This window comes from Nansenia antarctica (genome assembly GCF_963989245.1).
Source record: "Nansenia antarctica genome assembly, chromosome: 16".
In the NCBI taxonomy this organism is placed as follows: Eukaryota; Metazoa; Chordata; class Actinopteri; order Argentiniformes; family Microstomatidae; genus Nansenia; species Nansenia antarctica.
This window is the reverse complement of record NC_137686.1, coordinates 23,740,184-23,759,299: the sequence shown is the minus strand read 5'-3', so window position 1 is coordinate 23,759,299 and position 19,116 is coordinate 23,740,184. Positions and strand designations below refer to the sequence as shown.

Here is a 19,116-nt window from a genome sequence, read left to right as displayed (position 1 = left end):
AACCCTTTTGGTTCCATAAAGAATCATCTCTGTGGAAAGTGTTGGACACAGAACCAAAAAGGGCTTCTTCAAATGTTTTGGTTCTAGGTAGAACCGTTTTCTCTGAAGATTGTAGCATATTAGATATCTATACTATTACTCTTATCGTAGGAGATGGCTATGGGCTAACCAATGGGAGACTTCACATTTCTATTTAATAGCAACAGCAAGCCTATGTTTATCTGTCTCAGACGAGTGTGCATTTGTCTTTAACGGAACGACAACAAGTGACTAATGGTATCATTAAAACCACATACCTGCAGGAGTCACTATGGTAAATAGTCACCAGGTCTTAACGATGCTGTTTTCAAAAGCTAGGGGTAAATCATTCCGCTGGGAAATTTAATTTCAAAACCGCAAGACCTGCCTGCCCTCGGAGTCCGGATTAACTAGACATAACTGTCAACATTAACTTTTAATCTCGGAAGAGTATAAAAATAAGGCATTCACCTTTCAGGAGTTGTTTTCAGAGACTTTTAAAGCGACAGCTTGTGGAGCTAATTTATGGATGTCTGTGGAGTGGAGGCAAGGGGACTTGCTGAGGGACATTCATAAACAAACCAGAGTCCGCTACTGAAGAGGATCACACAGTACTTATTTCAATAATTCACAGATAAAAACTCACTCAGAGAGAGAGAGAGAGAGGGTTAGAGAGACTCGAAATATCATTCTTGCTTGCTAGTCTACACATTTAACACCATTCCAGAGTGAGAAGAAGAACTCTGGCAGATTACCAAGATTTAAACCGAACAGTAACATATAACCTACTGAGATTAACAAAAGTTACAAAGGTTACAAAGTGTTAACGCAAAAACCGAAGGGGTTCTGCAATATTAAAATAAGAAATAGCATTAAGTCCAGGCAAATCATTGAAATTAACAAGACATACTTTTTCTAAATCAGTCAGTTTAAAGAGGTTTTAGATTGAAAAGAAGGCTGTAAAATGTATTGACGTTTGCACGGTCAGTAGAGCCTTGCTTGAAGATCTAAGGCTGCAATTCTGTTAATATGGTGTTAGAAGGTCCGCAGTGGATACTAAGGCTAAACCATGTCTTAAAATAAATTCTAAAATCTACTGCCAATGCCAATGTAACAAGGTTAAATCCACTGACTTGATCACTTCTCTCACTTCTGGTGGTTAAAAGCCTTGTAGCTATATACTGCCTTTTGACTGAGGCAACAATATAATATAATATAATAATATTCTGCTCGAGAAGATATAAAAGCATGGATGGCTTTCTCCAGATCCGCAAAGGACAACAATTACCTTATTTTGGAAACATTTCCCTGAACAACCCTTTTGACCTGTTCGTCAAAATATAGATCAGAATCCCCAAAACACCCTGGGGTTTCTCACAACGGGTTATAAATGAGTAGTCAGACAACCCAGATGACTAAAAGAATCTGATTATTGGAGTTAGGAGAGCCAAAGAAAAACGATCTCAGATTCGTTTGAGTTTAGTCAGAACATTTTAACATTTTGTCTGCAGGACAATCAATAAGCTAAGCTGTTGGAAGATATTTTTCTACAAATAATATGACCAAGTGGGAGCGTGTATCGTGAGAACAAAATGGGGCCTAAAATGGAAGCCTGAGGCTATCCACACTTGACGTGTGCCAGGGAGGAAACAGAGCTACTCAAACCAACAGAAAACTGTTTATTTGAGAGTACGGTACACCAATTCAAGGCAGTGTCTGTAATTCCCACACCATGTAATTACCATGGTATGATCCATTGTGGTCGAAAGCAGCAGTAAGGTCAAGGAGAAGTAGACCGGAGCACTGACCTGTATCAGCCGGGCTAAAAGAAGGTCATACTCTGAGTAAAGCCCGTCTCTTCGCTGACTGATGAGCTCGTTGTCGACTACTACAGCTACTCCTATAGGTGCTTGATCACCACTTCTCCTCCCCTCTCATCTCAGGCCAATCACAACGCTGACTGACGGCCATATGGCCAACAGCACCAATGGCTGGTGAAGCGTGTGCGTCCGTCGGAAAAAAACACTTACGGCAGCACTTTTAAAACCTAGAGACAGATGCTTCCCGTCCTCCAAAATCACCACTAGGGGGTGCATTCATTACGGTCCCCCCCCTTGGATGACAAGGTAATAACCCCCGCTTGGTTGCCACGACGACGGCTGATTGAAATCGGCTTTACGAGGAGCTATTTTGCATCTGTTCCCGAGCAATGCAGCTCTACCCACTGACCGCGCTGAGTATATGTTTGTGCTCCCCGGTAAATTGACACATTAAGTTTTAATTAGCGAGCATCCATCCAGTCTCCCGGAACACCTGCTACAATTTAGGTAACAAGTCATCTGTGAATGTGGCTCCGCTAATAAGCTGAAATATATTGGATGGAGGAGGGTTGAGGGTGGGGGTGAATGAATAACCCACAGTCCTGCTGAAGTAGCACCAATCAGGCGATCGACGGACAAACAAGCAGGCAGACAGTGGGTAGAATTTAATGAGAGGAGAGAAGATGCCTTTGTCGTCGGGACATACCTGCCGGGTTTGGCCTGCGGGGGTAGTCAGCCTCACTTGGGTCTGCCATTGCTGCTGAGTGGTCTCGTCCCGGGCCTTGATGACCAGTGGCGACGCCCCCCCGATGACGAGGGTCCTGGCGGCGTAGACCACCCCGTCCACCTCTATCCGGAAGTCCGAGGGATTACTGCACTCGAACGTCACCAGGCCGCCTCCTCTGCCGCAGGTCACAAACTTCACTGCAGGAAAGAGAGAGAGAGAGAAAAAGGGAAGAAGGACATTAGTTTTGGAGCTGAGCTGAGGTGTGGTGGTGGTGGTGGTGGTATGTGTGTGTGTGTGTGTGTGTGTGTGTGTGGGTTGTTGACAGTCGAACACACAGACAATCTGACAGACACACAGACAGACAGCAAAGGGTCCCTCCTTGAACACTCACAGACTGTATGGTACAGTACAGTCCACGAACTCTACAGCAGGAGAAGGGGGGGGACATACAGGTTCAGTTGAGAGAGATGGGGAACGGACAGACAGACGGATAGATAGAGGGAAACAAGTCCATGGAGGTAGCACAGGGCCTCTTCTCACACCACTCAAAAGACTGTGTGGTAACAGTCCACAAAGGTTCTCCGATTCCTCCTAAAACTCATACATAATTTATTGCAAGCAGGGCCCCAAAGGTATTGCTCCAAACAGGTTCGGTGGAAGAGCGGGATAGAGAGAAGAAGAAAAAAAAAGAAAGGAGGCGGGATATGTGCACCCATGAAGGACACTTCCTGAATCACAACTAAGAAACCCAAAATACCCAAACTGATGCACCAATTAGGCTGTGGCTAAATGTGCAGCTGTGTCTGGCTAAATAGAAGCATCAGCCTAAATGAATTGGGGAAGAATATTTCTAAATTAATTCGGCTCGTTTTTTTTCTCTCTTCTTGCTAGTTCTTTTAGCATAAGCCGTTGCATGGTAGCTTTGTCCCCAATGACAAACACGGATGCTTTCCACGGATGGCTACCGATCCTTGCTTTCCCGGGAGAGAGAAGTGTGTGTGATGTTTATTTCATCAGTGTGTAGAGACGCAGAGACATATGCACACGCACACACACTCACACACACACACACACACACACACACACACACACACACAGGTGGCTCATGGGAGCTCAAGTCCCGCAATGGTTCAGTGGCCGTGGTACGACATTGGTTCATGTTACAGGTGAGTGACAGTGCGTCTCCTACAACACACCTGCACACACACCAGGACGCACACACACACACACCCACACACACACACACACACACACACACACACACACACACACACCCCCACCTACACACACACACAAACAAACAACAGACTTTAAAAAAGAGACACATGCATATAATAATATGCAAGCCGCAGTGGGCACACATACACGCACGCACACACACACACACACCTATCTCCTCCACTCCCTCTGTTTTCCCCCGGTATACAATGCCCTGCCAGCCCCCTCCTATGTATATCACGGTAGCGAAACAACCCGCATACAAATACCTCCGAGGTGGCTCAGAGCTAAAGAGGTCACACGTAAAGGTATATCATTTTCTGTACTGGCTCCATCTGTGCCGTGTTGAATTATTAAACCAGACACAGAATTACTTAACAAAAGCCTTGAAGAAGGACATCTAATCTTTCTTTTTCTTTTGTTACCTGGAGGACGAAGAGAGCTTCAGAGTGGCTTCTTCATTCAGAGCACATCACCGTGAGCACCTGTGGGGCTGTCGAGGAGAGGCTGAGCCCAGGCTCCCAACAGGAACTCAGAGGTTTAACCCGAGGCCCAATTTACTGTGTGTGTGTGTGTGTGTGTGTGTGTGTGTGTATGTGTGTGTGGGTGGATGCCTTGCTGAGTAAGTATATGGACGGTGTGCAAAACTGAAGCTAGGGTGACACCCACATGCTATGCCTACACACACACACAGACACACACAGACACGCGCACGCACGCATGTACGCACGCACGCACACACACACACAATGTAATTTTAGCACCATTCATGACCTACTAATAACAACCCTTCTGTAATGGCAGGAGTGAACACTGTCTTGCTTGTTTCCCAGAAATGACAGCCATCTCAACACATCCAGGCACCTCAATACACCAAAATGTTCCTGTCCCGTTTTTCATTGTGTTATATAAAGAGGAACAGCTAAAAGCGTACCAGCGGGAAATTGACGGCCAGTTTCCCAAAGGAGACGTGAGAGAGTGGAGGAGAGTGTGGAGATGGAAGAATGGGTAAAGCAACAGGAGTCCGACTTCAGCATTTTATTATCCGGTCCAGATAAACACATATTATCTCTAAAGATAAAACATTGATTATATAAAGTATGAAGTGAAAAGTGAGAGAGAGATAGAGAGAAAGAGAGAGAGACAGGGAGAGAGAGAGATAGAGAGAGAGAGAAAGAAAGAGAGAAAGACAGAGGGAGATAGAGCGAAATAGAGGGAGATAGAGCGAAATAGAGGGAGACAGAGCGAAAGAGAAAATGAGAAGGAAGAACGACAGACAAATAGAGGATGATAATCAATAAACGCCATCCGAGCTCCCTGCAAGTTGAAAATAAAACATGACGGACCGCATTCAGCAGAGCTCTGAATACGATGAATGAACAAATAACATTCCTGTTGACTTGATGAGACCCGGTAGCGAAGGAGAACAGAAAGGTCCCTTGAAAAGGACTTGGTTACCTTCCATTACAGAGTCTTAAGACTGTAAACCTGTATGGAAAAGCTTATCGTCGGCACACAAAGACACTACCATGGCTACGGCATGGGCCTGTTGCACCTGAGGAGTTGCCATTCATCTACCTATTGATTAACGGCCACAGAGGTGTCTCCGAAAAGAGTGTGAGGGGAAAGGCAAACTTTCCATAATGAAGATATACACCAGACACAGGGAGAGAATCCATCCTGCGCCTCAATGCGTGCAATGCATCAAGTATTGACCATCCGTGTGCTGGAGCTTTTGTTCGAGCAACATCATCCAATTAGTTTTGGTGTGCGTGCGTGTGTGTGTGTGTGTGTGTGTGTGTGTGTGCGTGTATATGTGCATGTATATGTGCGTGTGTGTGCGTGTATGTGTTGTGTGTGTGTGTGTGTCTGTCTGTGTGTGTGCCTATGTCTGTGTGCCTGCGCACGGGCGCGTACGCCGCGCGTCTACGTCTATGTTTGAACCTCGCAAAGCCGACTTCAGAGGGACGGGATGACCTTCGCTCGCCGAAGGTGTTTCCACCGAGCCGTTCGTCTGTGAATTCAAAGCCTTCAGGCAATCACCTAGCAGGCCTGACGCTCACACACAGAGGCAGAATACAGAGCGAAGTGTCAGAGCAGCTCAGCTCACGGGATGACAGCTGCCGGCGGTCGACAAGGGATGAGAGACAACACACAGTCGGACCGAGAGAGAGAGAGAGACAGAGAAAGAGAGAGAGAGAGACAGAGAAAGAGAGAGAGGGAGAGAGACAGAGAGAGAGAGAGAAAGAGACCAAGAGAGTGAGAGTGAGAGTGAGTGAAAGAGAGAGAGAGAGAGAGAGAGAGAGAGAGAGAGAGAGAGAGAGAGAGAGAGAGAGAGAGAGAGAGAGAGAGAAAGTGAGGGGTGGGAAAAATGTAATTTGCAACCGCTCTCTCTTAATGAGGTACTCGCTCTTAATGAGCTAATGAGGTAAAGCATCGATTTGCTCAAAGGCTTTGATTGTTGTGGCCCCTGAGGTGAAAGGCTTTGACAGGCAGCGTTTGGATCAAAATGAGCTCACAGAACCCATCTCCGCACAGGGTGGATGTGACATAGTATGTTGAGTTACGGGCAGGGCGTTTGGAGAGGGGTGGGAGATGTGTGAGTGTGAGAGTGGTTGGGTTGGGCCTCTCGACCGTCCCTAAGGAACCTGATTATTCTTCATGGCGGTTCACCTTAATGAGGGCTGGTCCTCGGCTAGCCGCTGAGCACACCCCCACAATTGCTTTTCGATGAGGGACATTTACAAACCGCTAGCTTCAATGTGGTGAGGAATTGATGTGCTGTGTGTGTGTGTGTGTGTGTGTGTGTGTGTGTGTGTGTGTGTGTGTGTGTGTGTGTGTGTGTGTGTGTGTGTGTGCGGGTGTGTGTGTGTGTGTGTGTGTGTGTGTGTGTGCGTGTGTGTGCGTGCCTGTGTGTGTTTGTGTGTGTGTGTGTGTGTATGTATGAGTGAGCTATTGGGTGAATGAGTGAGTGAGTGACTATGTGTGTGTGTGTTTGCTCAGTATCTGTGTGGATGTGAAAGCGTATGTGTGCGGATGTGAAAGTGTGTGTGTGTGTGTGTGTGTGTGTGTATGAGTGAGCTATTGGGTGAATGAGTGAGTGAGTGAGTATGTGTGTGTGTGTGTGCTCAGAATCTGTGTGGATGTGAAAGCGTATGTGTGTGTGTGTGCGTGTGTGTGTGTGTGTGTGTAGGACTAATACCCTGGGTACACTTGACTGCGGCACTTCCCCTGTGTCTTTGTGGGCACGGGCGGCTTGTTGAGCTGAGTGGAGGCCCAGTTGTTTAGCTCTGACAGCTGAGCGTGTTGGACCATCGGAACACCTCTGGGAGGCCCCTTCACCAGTCAGACGACACAGCAATGGCTGCACACATTCCCAGCAGGCAGCACAAATTCCAATAATAATGAATTGGGGATGTCCAGCATGTGTCTATTCATTTATCACCCCACCCCCCTGACCCTCCTCCCCCCCCCCCCCTCCCACCCCTCCCCCCCCTCCCCAGCAGCTCACATAAAGCCATAGCAACGGACAGAGCCGCATTTCTAAACACCTGCCTGTTCCCAGATAAATCCCTTATGTCGAGATTTATCGGCTCTCCAAGGTAAACGGGGGGGCTAAAAGAGATCTTCCGTGCCACGCCCTATCAGACACCACCACCATGTCGTCATGGACACACAGATAAAGAAAGGCCTTTTGGTTTGGACAGAAACGCCGATGCAGCACAGGGGGGGGGGGGGGGGGGGGGTTGCCGGGAGGAGAAAAAAAAGAAAAAAACGTGCCCGTCAGCAGAAAGGCCGGTCCAACTAATGCCCTGTGTCGGGGCCCAAAATTACCTCCAACTCAACGAGCCCATTCACGGCTTAGAAAACCCCCTCCCCTGACTGACTGGCAACACAAAAACCTAGGCTAACCTCCCAAAGTGTCCTTCTTTTGTCTGGCCCCATCACGTGACGGCCGCTAACTCAGACGGGCACAAACAGAGAAAGAGAGAGACACAGAGGGAGAGAGAGAGAGAGAGAGAGAGAGAGAGAGAGAGAGAGAGAGAGAGAGAGAGAGAGAGAGAGAGAGAGAGAGAGAAAGAGAGAGACAGAGACAGAGAGAGAAATCGTTTGCTTAATTTGCAGCAGCCACATGTGCTTTGCCGCTTTTTGGGAAGACCTTTAAAAATGTCATTCACGTGTACACTTCACAGAGGGAGCGCATAAAGTGTCCGTCTGGGGGAGTGTAGTTAAAACTAGTGCATCAAATGTTCCATACTCTACTGTACGGTTTGATACCTGCCTGCCAAAATACAGTACCAGTCGTAAGTTAGTAAAAGCTGAAGGTCCTTCTAATGTGCTGTAAATGTGACAAGGCCGAACCTCGTCATGTGCTATCATCCTCGCATTGCACATCATTAATCTCTGGGAAGTGATGTCACTGACAGGCGTGAAATACTCACCATAGGTGTTTCATCAGTAGCCCGGGACAGAAATGCAGACCCCGGCGAATACTCCAGAGGCGATCTCATCGGACAAATGCCAGGATGCCACTGATAAAATGCATTATTCAGGACCAACTGATAGATAGACAAATCTAGTTCATGCTGTACTATGCTACTGTAAGCCTTGGCTGACTGCATTGGAAATGAGACAATGCAATCTAGAACATAGGCTCCAAATGATTGTGTCCAGTGGAACGTCCATGCGAGTGGCGAGTGTTTACGCGATCTCGCTAAGTGCTAGCAGAGGTTGCACTCTGGTGCCTCGATTCAAATCAAAGTGCTATGAAGTTCACTCCAATGTAAATTTACAGATTCTGCAAGGCTCAATTATGAGATCACAAGATTTATTTGGGGAGATATCTCTTATGAAATGAAGGCTCTATTTCTTTATTGTCTTTTCCCTTGCGGCACGTATACCTCAAAATGATAGTCCATAATTGCCCAATTAGTATCTAAACGGGCAAAAACACATCATACTTATGCTTTTTATTATTCTGTCCATAATGATGTCTGTATATGTATTTCCGTCCCCCTGTAGGAAGTATTTAAGCTTTTTGCGTGAATACAATTTCCTCAGCCCCAAGGGTAATAAGAAAACAACTGCCATTTATTTGTACTGGGTGTCTTCCGGTTATTTCATTTTTATTTATTCTTATTTCTTTCCTTAAACATTTTTTTTTTGATTCATCTTAAAAATCTGGAGTTCCATTCATTCTGAGGAGATGAGGCTTCGGCACAATAATATCCTTGTTTTGCGTAGAAGCGGGACCCTTAAGAGAAAGTAAACTGTTTACAGTTTCTGCCTGGATCTTGGGGATGATGAGGAGGAAGCTACAAGGCTTTTCCAGACTGGGCCCTTGAAGGCGTTTTACTAATGCAGAGCACTTCAAACGCCACAGAGAGAGAGAGAGAGCCATGTGCTTACGGCTTTCGCCGTAAAATATGTAAAGGATTTAACATGAAAGAAACATGCCGAATTTGTTCTTCCCTTCCTGGTGTCTGAAAAAAAAACCTACTAAGAGCAAAAACCTATCAAAGTCACATTTGCATACACGGACACACACACACACACACACACACACACACACACACACACACACACACACACACTATACAAGTAGCAGCCTTGGTTGGCTTGCGATGACCAACTCCCCATGGCACACGCCTTATCACACATTGGCATACATGTAAAAGCAAAGTGGCACATACAGTCACCAAACACTTTATTAGGAACACTATAATAATACTGGGTAGGTCCTCCCTTTGCTCTCAAAACAGCCTCAATTCTTCATGGCATTGGACTAGATGTTGGAAACATTCCTTTGACATTCTGGTGTATGATGACATGATTGCTCATTGAATGAATGAGAAGGTGTGTGCAGGTGTTCCTAATAACGTCCTCCTTGTACAGTGTACATCGGAGTGATATTAGTAATATCCACGCTGGCTCCTTCAAACTCAAATATACCGACCTCTAGGCTCCCCATGTATGCTAAACTGACCCCCTAGGGGCAGAAAACTACCGTCTTCCCAGAAATGAGATTCTCACTCTGTGCCCCTTTTTTCTTTCTTTTTACATTTAGCATTTCTCTCACATCAGCATATGACCATTTGCTTCCCCGAGGGGCATCGGGCCCTGTCTGAGACTCATTGTATTCGGAGGACAATAACAAGGTAAGCAGATCAACTCTCCTCCAGGCTAGAGGCTCTCTACCCCATTATGGTACAATGGTACTCCCTGTTCTGACTGAGCTAATAGTTAGCCACTAGGAATTAACCTCAGCCTCCTCCTGAGTTATCATAACGGGCCTGAGAGCTTTGTCTGTACTGACTGACAGGCTGTTTACTGTTCTGACTGAACAATAGTTAGCCGGTAGCAATTAGACCTGACAATCTTGACTGGGTTTTGACGTCAAATAAGGGCCTCTCTTATTCTGAAGGCGAGAGAGCTTTCTCTCTACTGAGCGAAACGCTGTTAGCTGCCGTTGAGACAACAGCTGGCCTCTGGATATTAGCCATAGCAATCTCCACAAGGATATCATCATATAAGGGCCTCTCATTCGGGAAGCTGGGGCTTCGCAGGCTACGGAACAAAATGGTGTTAGCTGTTGTACACAGATACGGGGGGGGAAGTTATATAAAGCCTTAAAGGGGACGTTATATAAAGTTATAAGGGGAAGTTATATAAAGCCTTGAAACAGTTAAAGGGGAGGCTCAAGAAAACATCCAAGATTTTGCCTCCACAGTCACTGTCGGGTAAATGAAATGATTTCTGCGTGTGTTCTTTGCAGTGCTGTGACAGTGTGGCGTCGGCTGGATTACTGTGTCACTGGAGCCAAGGGCTGATAAAGCTAAGCTACATCCTTCTGCACTTATCAGCTACGTAGCTACTAGGATTTGGTTCTGTGAGCGATCAGGAAGTAGGCTTGATACTGAGGCTTTAGTAGGGTATTAAATTGACCACATTACCAGGGGTGTCAAATACTCTACGACACTTTACGGCTCTATACCTGCAACCCCACCAACAAGTACATTACAGGTGCCGAGCATTACGATGATATGAGAGTCATTTGAAATGCTAGGGAGCCATCAATGGGGATTCCTTTTCACTGCCGTGCAATATTCATATAGCCAAATAAAGACCCAGACTGAGAGTGCTTCGACCGTACAGTAAAAAAGCGTATCTCGTATTTTACACCGCCTTTTGAGCCGAGATCAAAAGGGAGAAAATGATCACCTATTTCTTCTACGGGTTATTAAAATGGTCATTTTTACAGTTGAACTTGACAGGGCTAACTGAGAGGTCAGGTACAGCCGCTCCATATAAAAGCACCGTTAGCTCGGGCTCCTCCCGGGGATCTGGGCCCACTCCAAGGAGCGAGGCCCGGAAGACCGGACCCCTCCAGACCCTAAATCAACGTTATTAGAAATGAAACGTTGAACTTCATGTCTATAACAAGCGTCCTCCTAACCTTCGGCCGAGCCCTCTTAGAAAAGGTCGTCGGGTTTTAATTGCTCTAACCCCCTCCTCGTTCCGTCTTTTAACTGCTGGGCATTTCTCACTCTGTCCAATCTTCAACAGCCTCCACGAGAGAGAGGGGATGAAGGGAAGGGAAGGGAGAGAGGGATGGAGACAGAGAGGGAAAGAGAGAGGGCCATGGAAAAAGCAATCTGTGGGAGGTTAAAAGCCAGAGGGGGGCCGAGATCCTGAGACACCGTTTTTTCCAAATCTGATTGTGAATAATAAGCCATTCGCCGTGGCCAGATTCATTGCACCTTGCTGCAACATGTATAAGAGAGGCCGTTTCCCAGTGACCACACTGTGCAGCAGAACAACATTTGGGGGGACGTTACACTGCCTTCCGCATCCGTTTCCTACTGAGCTATGATGCTCTTGGAAGTGCTATCGCCTTGAAGGCACGTCAAGTTTCACATAGGCTAAGCCGTCTCTGGAATACAAGGGAGAGACGAATCCAAGAAATATTGTGCCATTTTGCCAATGTTTGTCAATGTTTGAAAAGAGAATAACTGTGAAATGAACTTGGATGATGTCAATATAATTCGACGGGTCTTTCATTTCACTTGCACAACGTCAACACGAGCCAGACAAACAAGCCTGACAAACACACACCCACGCTCACACATCTACAGGGTGTAGAGCATAGAGAATGTACAGAATTCTCTGAAAAGTACCCAGAAATATACCCAGTACCCACGGAAATTCAACGGAAATGGCACCCTTTCGACAGTCTGGACTGCATTGTAATTAGGCTACAACTTTCAAAAACCATTCTGGTAAGTACCATTTACGCAAGACTATTCAGCTGGAGTGACGAGCTGAGAGCACCTGTCTTTCATATGCCGCATGCTCGTACAGACAATGCAACCTCTCGTTTCCCCCCTCTACGGTATTCCCGAGAAGAAAGGAAACCACAAAGAAAAAGAAAAAAAGGTACAGCCATTAACCTTGCCATCGTCAGTTGATGATTGTGAACCCAGGGCCCAGCGGTGCTGGGCAGGGCGCCTAGTTTTTCAGGGGCTGCCGTCGGAATCACGAGGGCCAGGCACCTAAACTGCTCGAGTGCAACCTGTAATGGGGCATAAGCCGGGCCTTTTGATCTGCAAAAACCACGTCTTCAAAGCCAGTCATCTCACCCCCTTGATCACTTTCGGGAATGTTGTCATACAAAAAATTGCGAGAAAGGGGAAAGGGGGGGGCGGGTGGGTGAGGTACAGTATCCTCTCTAGGCGTGTATGTTCATTGAGACTGACTCGTATGCATTTTGATCATCCCCACAGAAATGCGTCCTGTCACCGGGGTAGTTCTGCACAACAGGCCTGGGTAGTCTCCCTGTCTCAATGTACTGTACATGTCAGCTCGAGTTACAAAAGAAAAACACCACACCGCCCCTCCGCCCCCGCCAAAATATTATACTACGCGCCGTGGTTGTTGCTGTCTTTCCTCTGGAACACAGGGTGATTATCCTAGGGGGCTTTGGGGGACAAAAACCAGAACATTTGACACCAGAAGCGATGGCTACGGAGTGTCTTGACGCCTCCTGTCCCCGGGTCAAAACCGTCGCCGGCGTTAAAACAGTACGCCCGTCTCCGGGTCTCTCCTCTTTCAATGTCTCTCGCTTTAGAAAACACTATCCATCAAAATCCCTCGGCCAATGGGACGCCGGCGCTGGCTGGCCCCCCTAGCCGACACGCAGCGCTTTGACACCTCATTAGAATATAAAGAGTCTGATGTATGCTTATAAAAGGGGGCATTCAGAAACTTCCCCAGCCCGTGATCAATCTCCTTTAATCGTTGGCAGTCAATTGAGATAAACACTCAATTCTATTGTTTAGATTCTCTATTGACGACGCATCGGATCGGGCTGTGATCAATAGTCTGCAAAAAGGTCCGGATTGCATTATCATGGATGAAACCCCCCAAAACATATTGACAGACAATCGTATTTCTCCTAACAGCAACAGAACTCCAAATGCAGCTTTAGCAAGAAGTAGAAACTAAGCTCAAGCAGACAGGATTTGCATCACCACCCATTCAAATTACCTCTCAGCAGCTTGCTGGAGGAGACTTGTGTGTGTGTGTGTGTGTGTGTGTGTGTGTGTGTGTGTGTGTGTGTGTGTGTGTGTGTGTGTGTGTGCGTGCGTGCGTGCGTGTGTGCGTGCGTGTGCGTGTGCGTGTGCGTGGGTGCTTGCATGCATACGTGTGTGTGTGTGTGTGTGTGTGTGTATATGTATGTGTGTGTATGTGTATATATATGTGTGTGTGTATGTGTCTATGTGTGGGAGTGGGTACTGGCATTCGGCATTTCCGTTCAGTGAGCGTCTGAATTCAAAAAATGTGTCGAGCGTTCACTCGTTCCAGCCAAAAAGTGTTAAGGCTGGCCTCTTGCCATGGTTGAGGCAGTGCCTCTCAGCTGCTTGTCATGGCTCAGCTTCACTTGACAATGAAATGGGTACGGAAGGCAAAAAGGGGCAATAAACAGTTTGTGCAGTCGTTTATGCATTCAGTGCCTGGTGAACGGAGGAAATTAAGTCAAATTGGACTTCCCATCATCTGTTTGAAGGCGGATTTATAACAGTTATAAAAACTGCCAGGGTTGAGTGTAAAATATCCAAATGACTTAAGAGGTTTAACACAGCTAACACGAGAGAGAAGAGGACAGGCTGCGACTACCAAATGAGGAAGCTAGGGCTCCATCATTTGAATGGTCATCGAAAAAGGTGATTGAGAACCTGCGATGAAAGATATAAAAAAAAAGAATGGATATTTAATTAGACGACTACCTTCTAAAACAACTTATCAGTGAAATATGTCCCACGCCACCGCAGAGAGAGAGAGAGAGTCTTACAACTGATAAAATAGCAGAATCATAAGAGAGCGTTACAACTTTGATTTGTGAGGGACAATGGGCTCTCTCCGATTGGAGGGGACGACGACAAAGACGTTTCCCAGGAGCTCGGGAGAGCCGGGAAGCCATTTGTACGTTATCAATTCTGATAAAAATTAACACGCCTGTACATTGGGGCTGTGATTAAATTCTGACAAATTGTCCAACCTCCCGCGCGCTTGTGCTCGACAAGCAGTTCATTAAACGCCTCTCCCAGCCGGCTTCAAGCCACGGCAAATAATAACCACCATGCGTGACAGGGGCGCCGCGCGCATAGGTGGGCCCATAATCACACACATGTGACACGCCCCGTGGATATCCGCGCGACACCGAAGCAGCGGCAGCCGCCGCAATCATCGCTTCCTCAATTGCTAGCTGTCTTAGCGATAAGTCTTATTCAACGTGTCTTAATCCTCTGATAGTATCGCATTACATAACATAACTTTTTTTCCTTTTTTTTCAATGTCCTCAAATGTGACCTGGGCGTCGGGTAAGGCACACAGACTCCTCTCCCGGTCGGTTACACGGTGGACTGCACATGGTGTGATGTCCGAGGCACAGTGACAGACCACTATGAATATTCCCAATTACATGCCCTAGTTCCTGCTCATGCAACTAGTCATTTTTCCATTTTCATGTGGCCAGACATCTAGGCAGCCTGCTACGATTTAATGTCTCTTAAACAAACAGAGAAATATCTATTAGAGCATAAAACAGCATATTATTGAAAACAGGAAAAGTAATACAATGAAAATCCATGCTAAAGTGGGTGTAATTCAAAAACAGGGTCTGGTTGAATGACACCTCTAGTCAGATCATTTTAGCAATCACGTATCTTCAAACAACATTTCAGCAATTAAAAACAACGGTAATTTGCCAGGAGGAAATGCCTAATAACGTCGGCACAGAGCGGTTTATTGGCTCTACCCACTTTTCACTGGTAATGACACTAGTGTCTGCTTTGCATAGTCCTCCTGTCGATCAAGCCAATGCAAATGACAACCTCAGGTAAAGACTGATATGGTCCAGTGCATCCAATTACACAACCCAACCACACGCGCAAACATGCACACACACACACGCACACACACACACACACACACACACACACACACACACACACACACAGACACACACACACACACACACACGCACACACACACACACACACACACACGCACACACCAGCACACGCATAAACACACATGTATTGATGGCACCAACTATGCCTGCCTGTTTTCATCTTGACAGGCACATTTTTTTTTGTTGAAATTTAGACCAAGCGAAAAACATATGGTATGTTGAATCTCTGCAGTGCGTTTGTGAATACGTGCAAAAAAGGACGAACGGAGGGGACGCGGAACCAGTCTCCATGCAATTATGTCACGTCGCATCATGAAGGCAAGTGGAGTGGTGTGGCGCGGGCCCAGCAAGGGAGAGAGCAAATGGAATTCCTGCACTCTTGCTCTTTCCTCGGTGAAGGTGTGGGGAGATGAGAGAGGACTGCTCCACCCCCCCCCCCCCCCCCCCCCCCCCGAAATCCTCTTTTGGGTGGGAAATGAAGCGAGAGACAATGGAAGGTGAGGCTGACGGGCCCTCTGGAGAAAACTATTATAAGACATGGACCAGAGGCGCCACACCGCTCCCCGAGAGAAGACCGACCAGTGATTGAGTTAGCGAGCGCACACACATCAAACGCACACACACACCGATCGACACACATACAAATGGCCAGACAAATTCGCATAAAACGTGTTGGCTCGCATACTAATTTCGACAGGAACAATGTTTACGCCAAACCGTATAATATGTAGGCTAAGCCCACTTTCACCAGATGGACGTTCAAGTTGTTCTTACATAAAACTTTAGCGAGGGGTTAAAGGGTGGACTTTGAGTGTTGGGCTAGCAGCCTGCTGGGGAAATATCATACAGAACGAACTATCAGTAAACATGCCATATGGACGAGCATTTAGCTTATTATTTTTATTGTTTAATATTGAAATAACACCATATTGGCAGAATGTGTCTAAGCTGCGAAAGATGAAGAGGAGTCAGTATGTATGCCCACACTCCATCTATCAACGACCTTATATTATATTATATATATATTATATATTCTGTTCCTCTGGTACCGTCATCTACCAACCACTGCGACCACCACCCTCCCTTTAGTCTCTTTTCACAGCCTCAGTATCTTAGGAGTCAGCATGAGAATTCCCCTTACCTCTATGCCACACACGACGTGACCCACTGGAGAAAAAGAAATCCCCTCTCTCAACCCCCCACCCACCCCCCTAAAAAACACACACGCAAACCAAAACAGTGGAAAAACAATAAACCCCTAGACTTCTGAGGGCTTGTGTCAGAAAACCTGCTTAGTTAAAGGATGAGAAAGAAAGAGAAAAAAAAAAGGGAAAAAAAGAAGGAGAGAAAAAAAATAGATGTTCCTCCAAACAATGACGTTCAGGAAGAAAAAAAACAGAGGCTTTTTTCAAAGGATGGGGGGATTAGTGCAGCTGCCAATACACAGAGCTGTGCACTGGGTTCGCCACCGCACGTTTTAGTCAATACGTGTCAAATTCTGCCCCCTAACACAATTAGCTGGCACAAAAAAAAAACTGAGGAAAAATACACACTGGGAAGATTAAAGGGGGGGAGCAGTCTTTAAGCTTTCAAAATTCAACTCGGTTACGGCCTTTTCAGACACATGACAGCTTGTTACGTGCTGTTCACACTGAATAAAGCAAACAGAGGAAGAGGGAACGCATCTGGGTGATTAGCCAAACACCTTCTCACAATGGGTTGAGTCGACTAAGCCCATTGTGACGCATGATTTCCCAAAGATATAAAGCGTCAACAGGTATATATATATATACACACACATATACGCACGCACGCACACACACACACAGAGACACACACACACACGAGCGTATCTCTCTACTACTAACCTACTTCGACCTGCTAGATTCAACCCCGTCCCTCCTCCAGGCAAAGTTAGTGTTCAACTGAGCGCAAAGAAATAGAGAGAAGGGTCGACGAGGGGGGGGGTCGGGGATGTATGTCGGGGGCAGTAAGATAGGATCATCCATCTGTGCAAGCAATTAATGTCTATATCTGTAGGGCTATGGGTGAATCACCTCCTTCTTTTTTTTTGTATTGATGGCGCAGACTTCTGTAATTGCACTGATGGGCTGGGTTGGGCTGGGCTTGGGCTGTATATAAATAAAGAAATCCAGAGCAAAAGAGCCATTTCAGATACCGCTACAGCACGAGTAAGCGATATACTGTATACACTGTGTCGTATGCATCAAGGTAAAAAAAATAAAGTGTACAAAAATGCCACCGGTCAGTGAAATTAAACACAAGGACGGCGTAGAGTCGCCTCTGCGGCTACAGATGTTCCCCCGTGGTCGTCTTTGCTCCAAAGAGCCTCAGAGGCCCTGTGTTGTGTCCGTTGGCGAGCTTCAAGTGACGCACATCATTCCATTAAGGGCGGCTTGCTTTCATATGCCTGACTCCCCTTTGACTCGACTTCCGAGCAAGAAGCAATTTGACTCCTTCTAACCTCCAAAATTGGCCTCCTGCGCCGGAGGAAGCTTCGCCACCGAGGCCTTCGCCGTCGCCTGGCTTAGCCTGACACGGCGCCGAGACGACTGGTCATGAGAACTGATTTCATAGTTCCCGAAGCCACGGAACAGACGGAGAGAGAAGTCGGTCATATTTGATCTTCTCCGCTTTGACCATAAAAGTGTGTTACTTATCGACAAGGACACCCCTATGTGTTTTTCCATACGCTGGAGATGACGATGTTTCATGCAGGATGTCCAGATGCATAAGATGATGCCAAACTCGTGTTTTGTTTTGCTTATGTGTGGGGGCGTATTATGTAATGCGGTTTACTAACAGGGATGGATATGTCAACACTGGTGCTCTGTGTCTGTGGGGAGATGACAGTGTGAGGACCGTGGCAGGATAAGTGGGAGGAACGGCACTAACCTAAACCGTGGTGGGTACAGAGATATGGCAACAGTTTGGATCAGCCTACGGTTCACTGGCTGCGGTCCAGTGTGCGGTCGAGTGGTGGTGAGTCGCCTCAGTGGAGGATCTGGTACTGACACTGGTAGGGACGGAGTCTGGATGTGTGTGTCCATAATACGGGGACGACTGCATGGCTAAGCTCCCTATATGGAGACAGCCCTCTTACCCCCAGCGTAATCATCTGAACTCGAGGGTTCAGCGGAGGATCTGTGCAGCTGTGCTTTATTACAGACACAATGAGTCCCAGATTAGGGTGGGGGACGGCGGGAGAAACAGGAGGGGCGGGTGGATGGCTGTTGGGGGGGTGACTCCAAACACATCTGTCCTCAGTTTGTCTCTGGCTAAAACACCAAACCGCAAGCACGACCGCGTACAAATGTGTCTACTAGCTCCACTCTCTCTCTCTCTCTCTTTACACAAATGTTTTTAGACCGCGGTAGTCGTTTTTTTTTTTTTTACACCAGGGGCTCGGGGGAAAAGTCTGTCGCCTCGCACATCCGCGGCTGCGGACAAGAGGGTCACGAGGACACAGGAAGTGGTGACGGAATAAAAGGACTCACTGTGATCTCACTTATCAAGTTGACGATGTATACGACTTGCGTCCACAATAGTGTCAGTAATGTCGGTCTCAGAGGGACCCAAATTAAAAACACGTTGTTGTTGTTGTTGATGGCGGTAAGGGAAAACAGGAAAGCTTGTCTCGCCGTTGTTTACCCGTGGCCATGGAGACTTTTGGCTTTTTTTAAAAAGCCAGCAACAGCACACTGATCTGACAATTACAAATCTCTCAACGCGCTAATTGTTCCGCAATTAGACAATGCTTTTAGACCAGGACTGATGGTGCATTTACCCATCTGTTAAGTGGGCTTTGGGAGCTTTTGGAGTGCAGGCAAGCACGATGC

General features: G+C 46.8%; 1 protein-coding gene across 1 annotated transcript in view; it reads right to left on the bottom strand.

Annotated features, from left to right (window-relative positions):
* The window catches only part of LOC308171572 (cadherin-2-like), a 68,745-nt gene that overhangs the window by 23,484 nt on the left and 26,145 nt on the right, over positions 1 to 19,116 (bottom strand). The window contains exon 3 of the mRNA XM_080546439.1: positions 2,545 to 2,762. Within this exon, the coding sequence (XP_080402565.1) occupies positions 2,545 to 2,762 (218 nt within the window). The remainder of the gene's footprint in view (positions 1 to 2,544; positions 2,763 to 19,116) is intronic.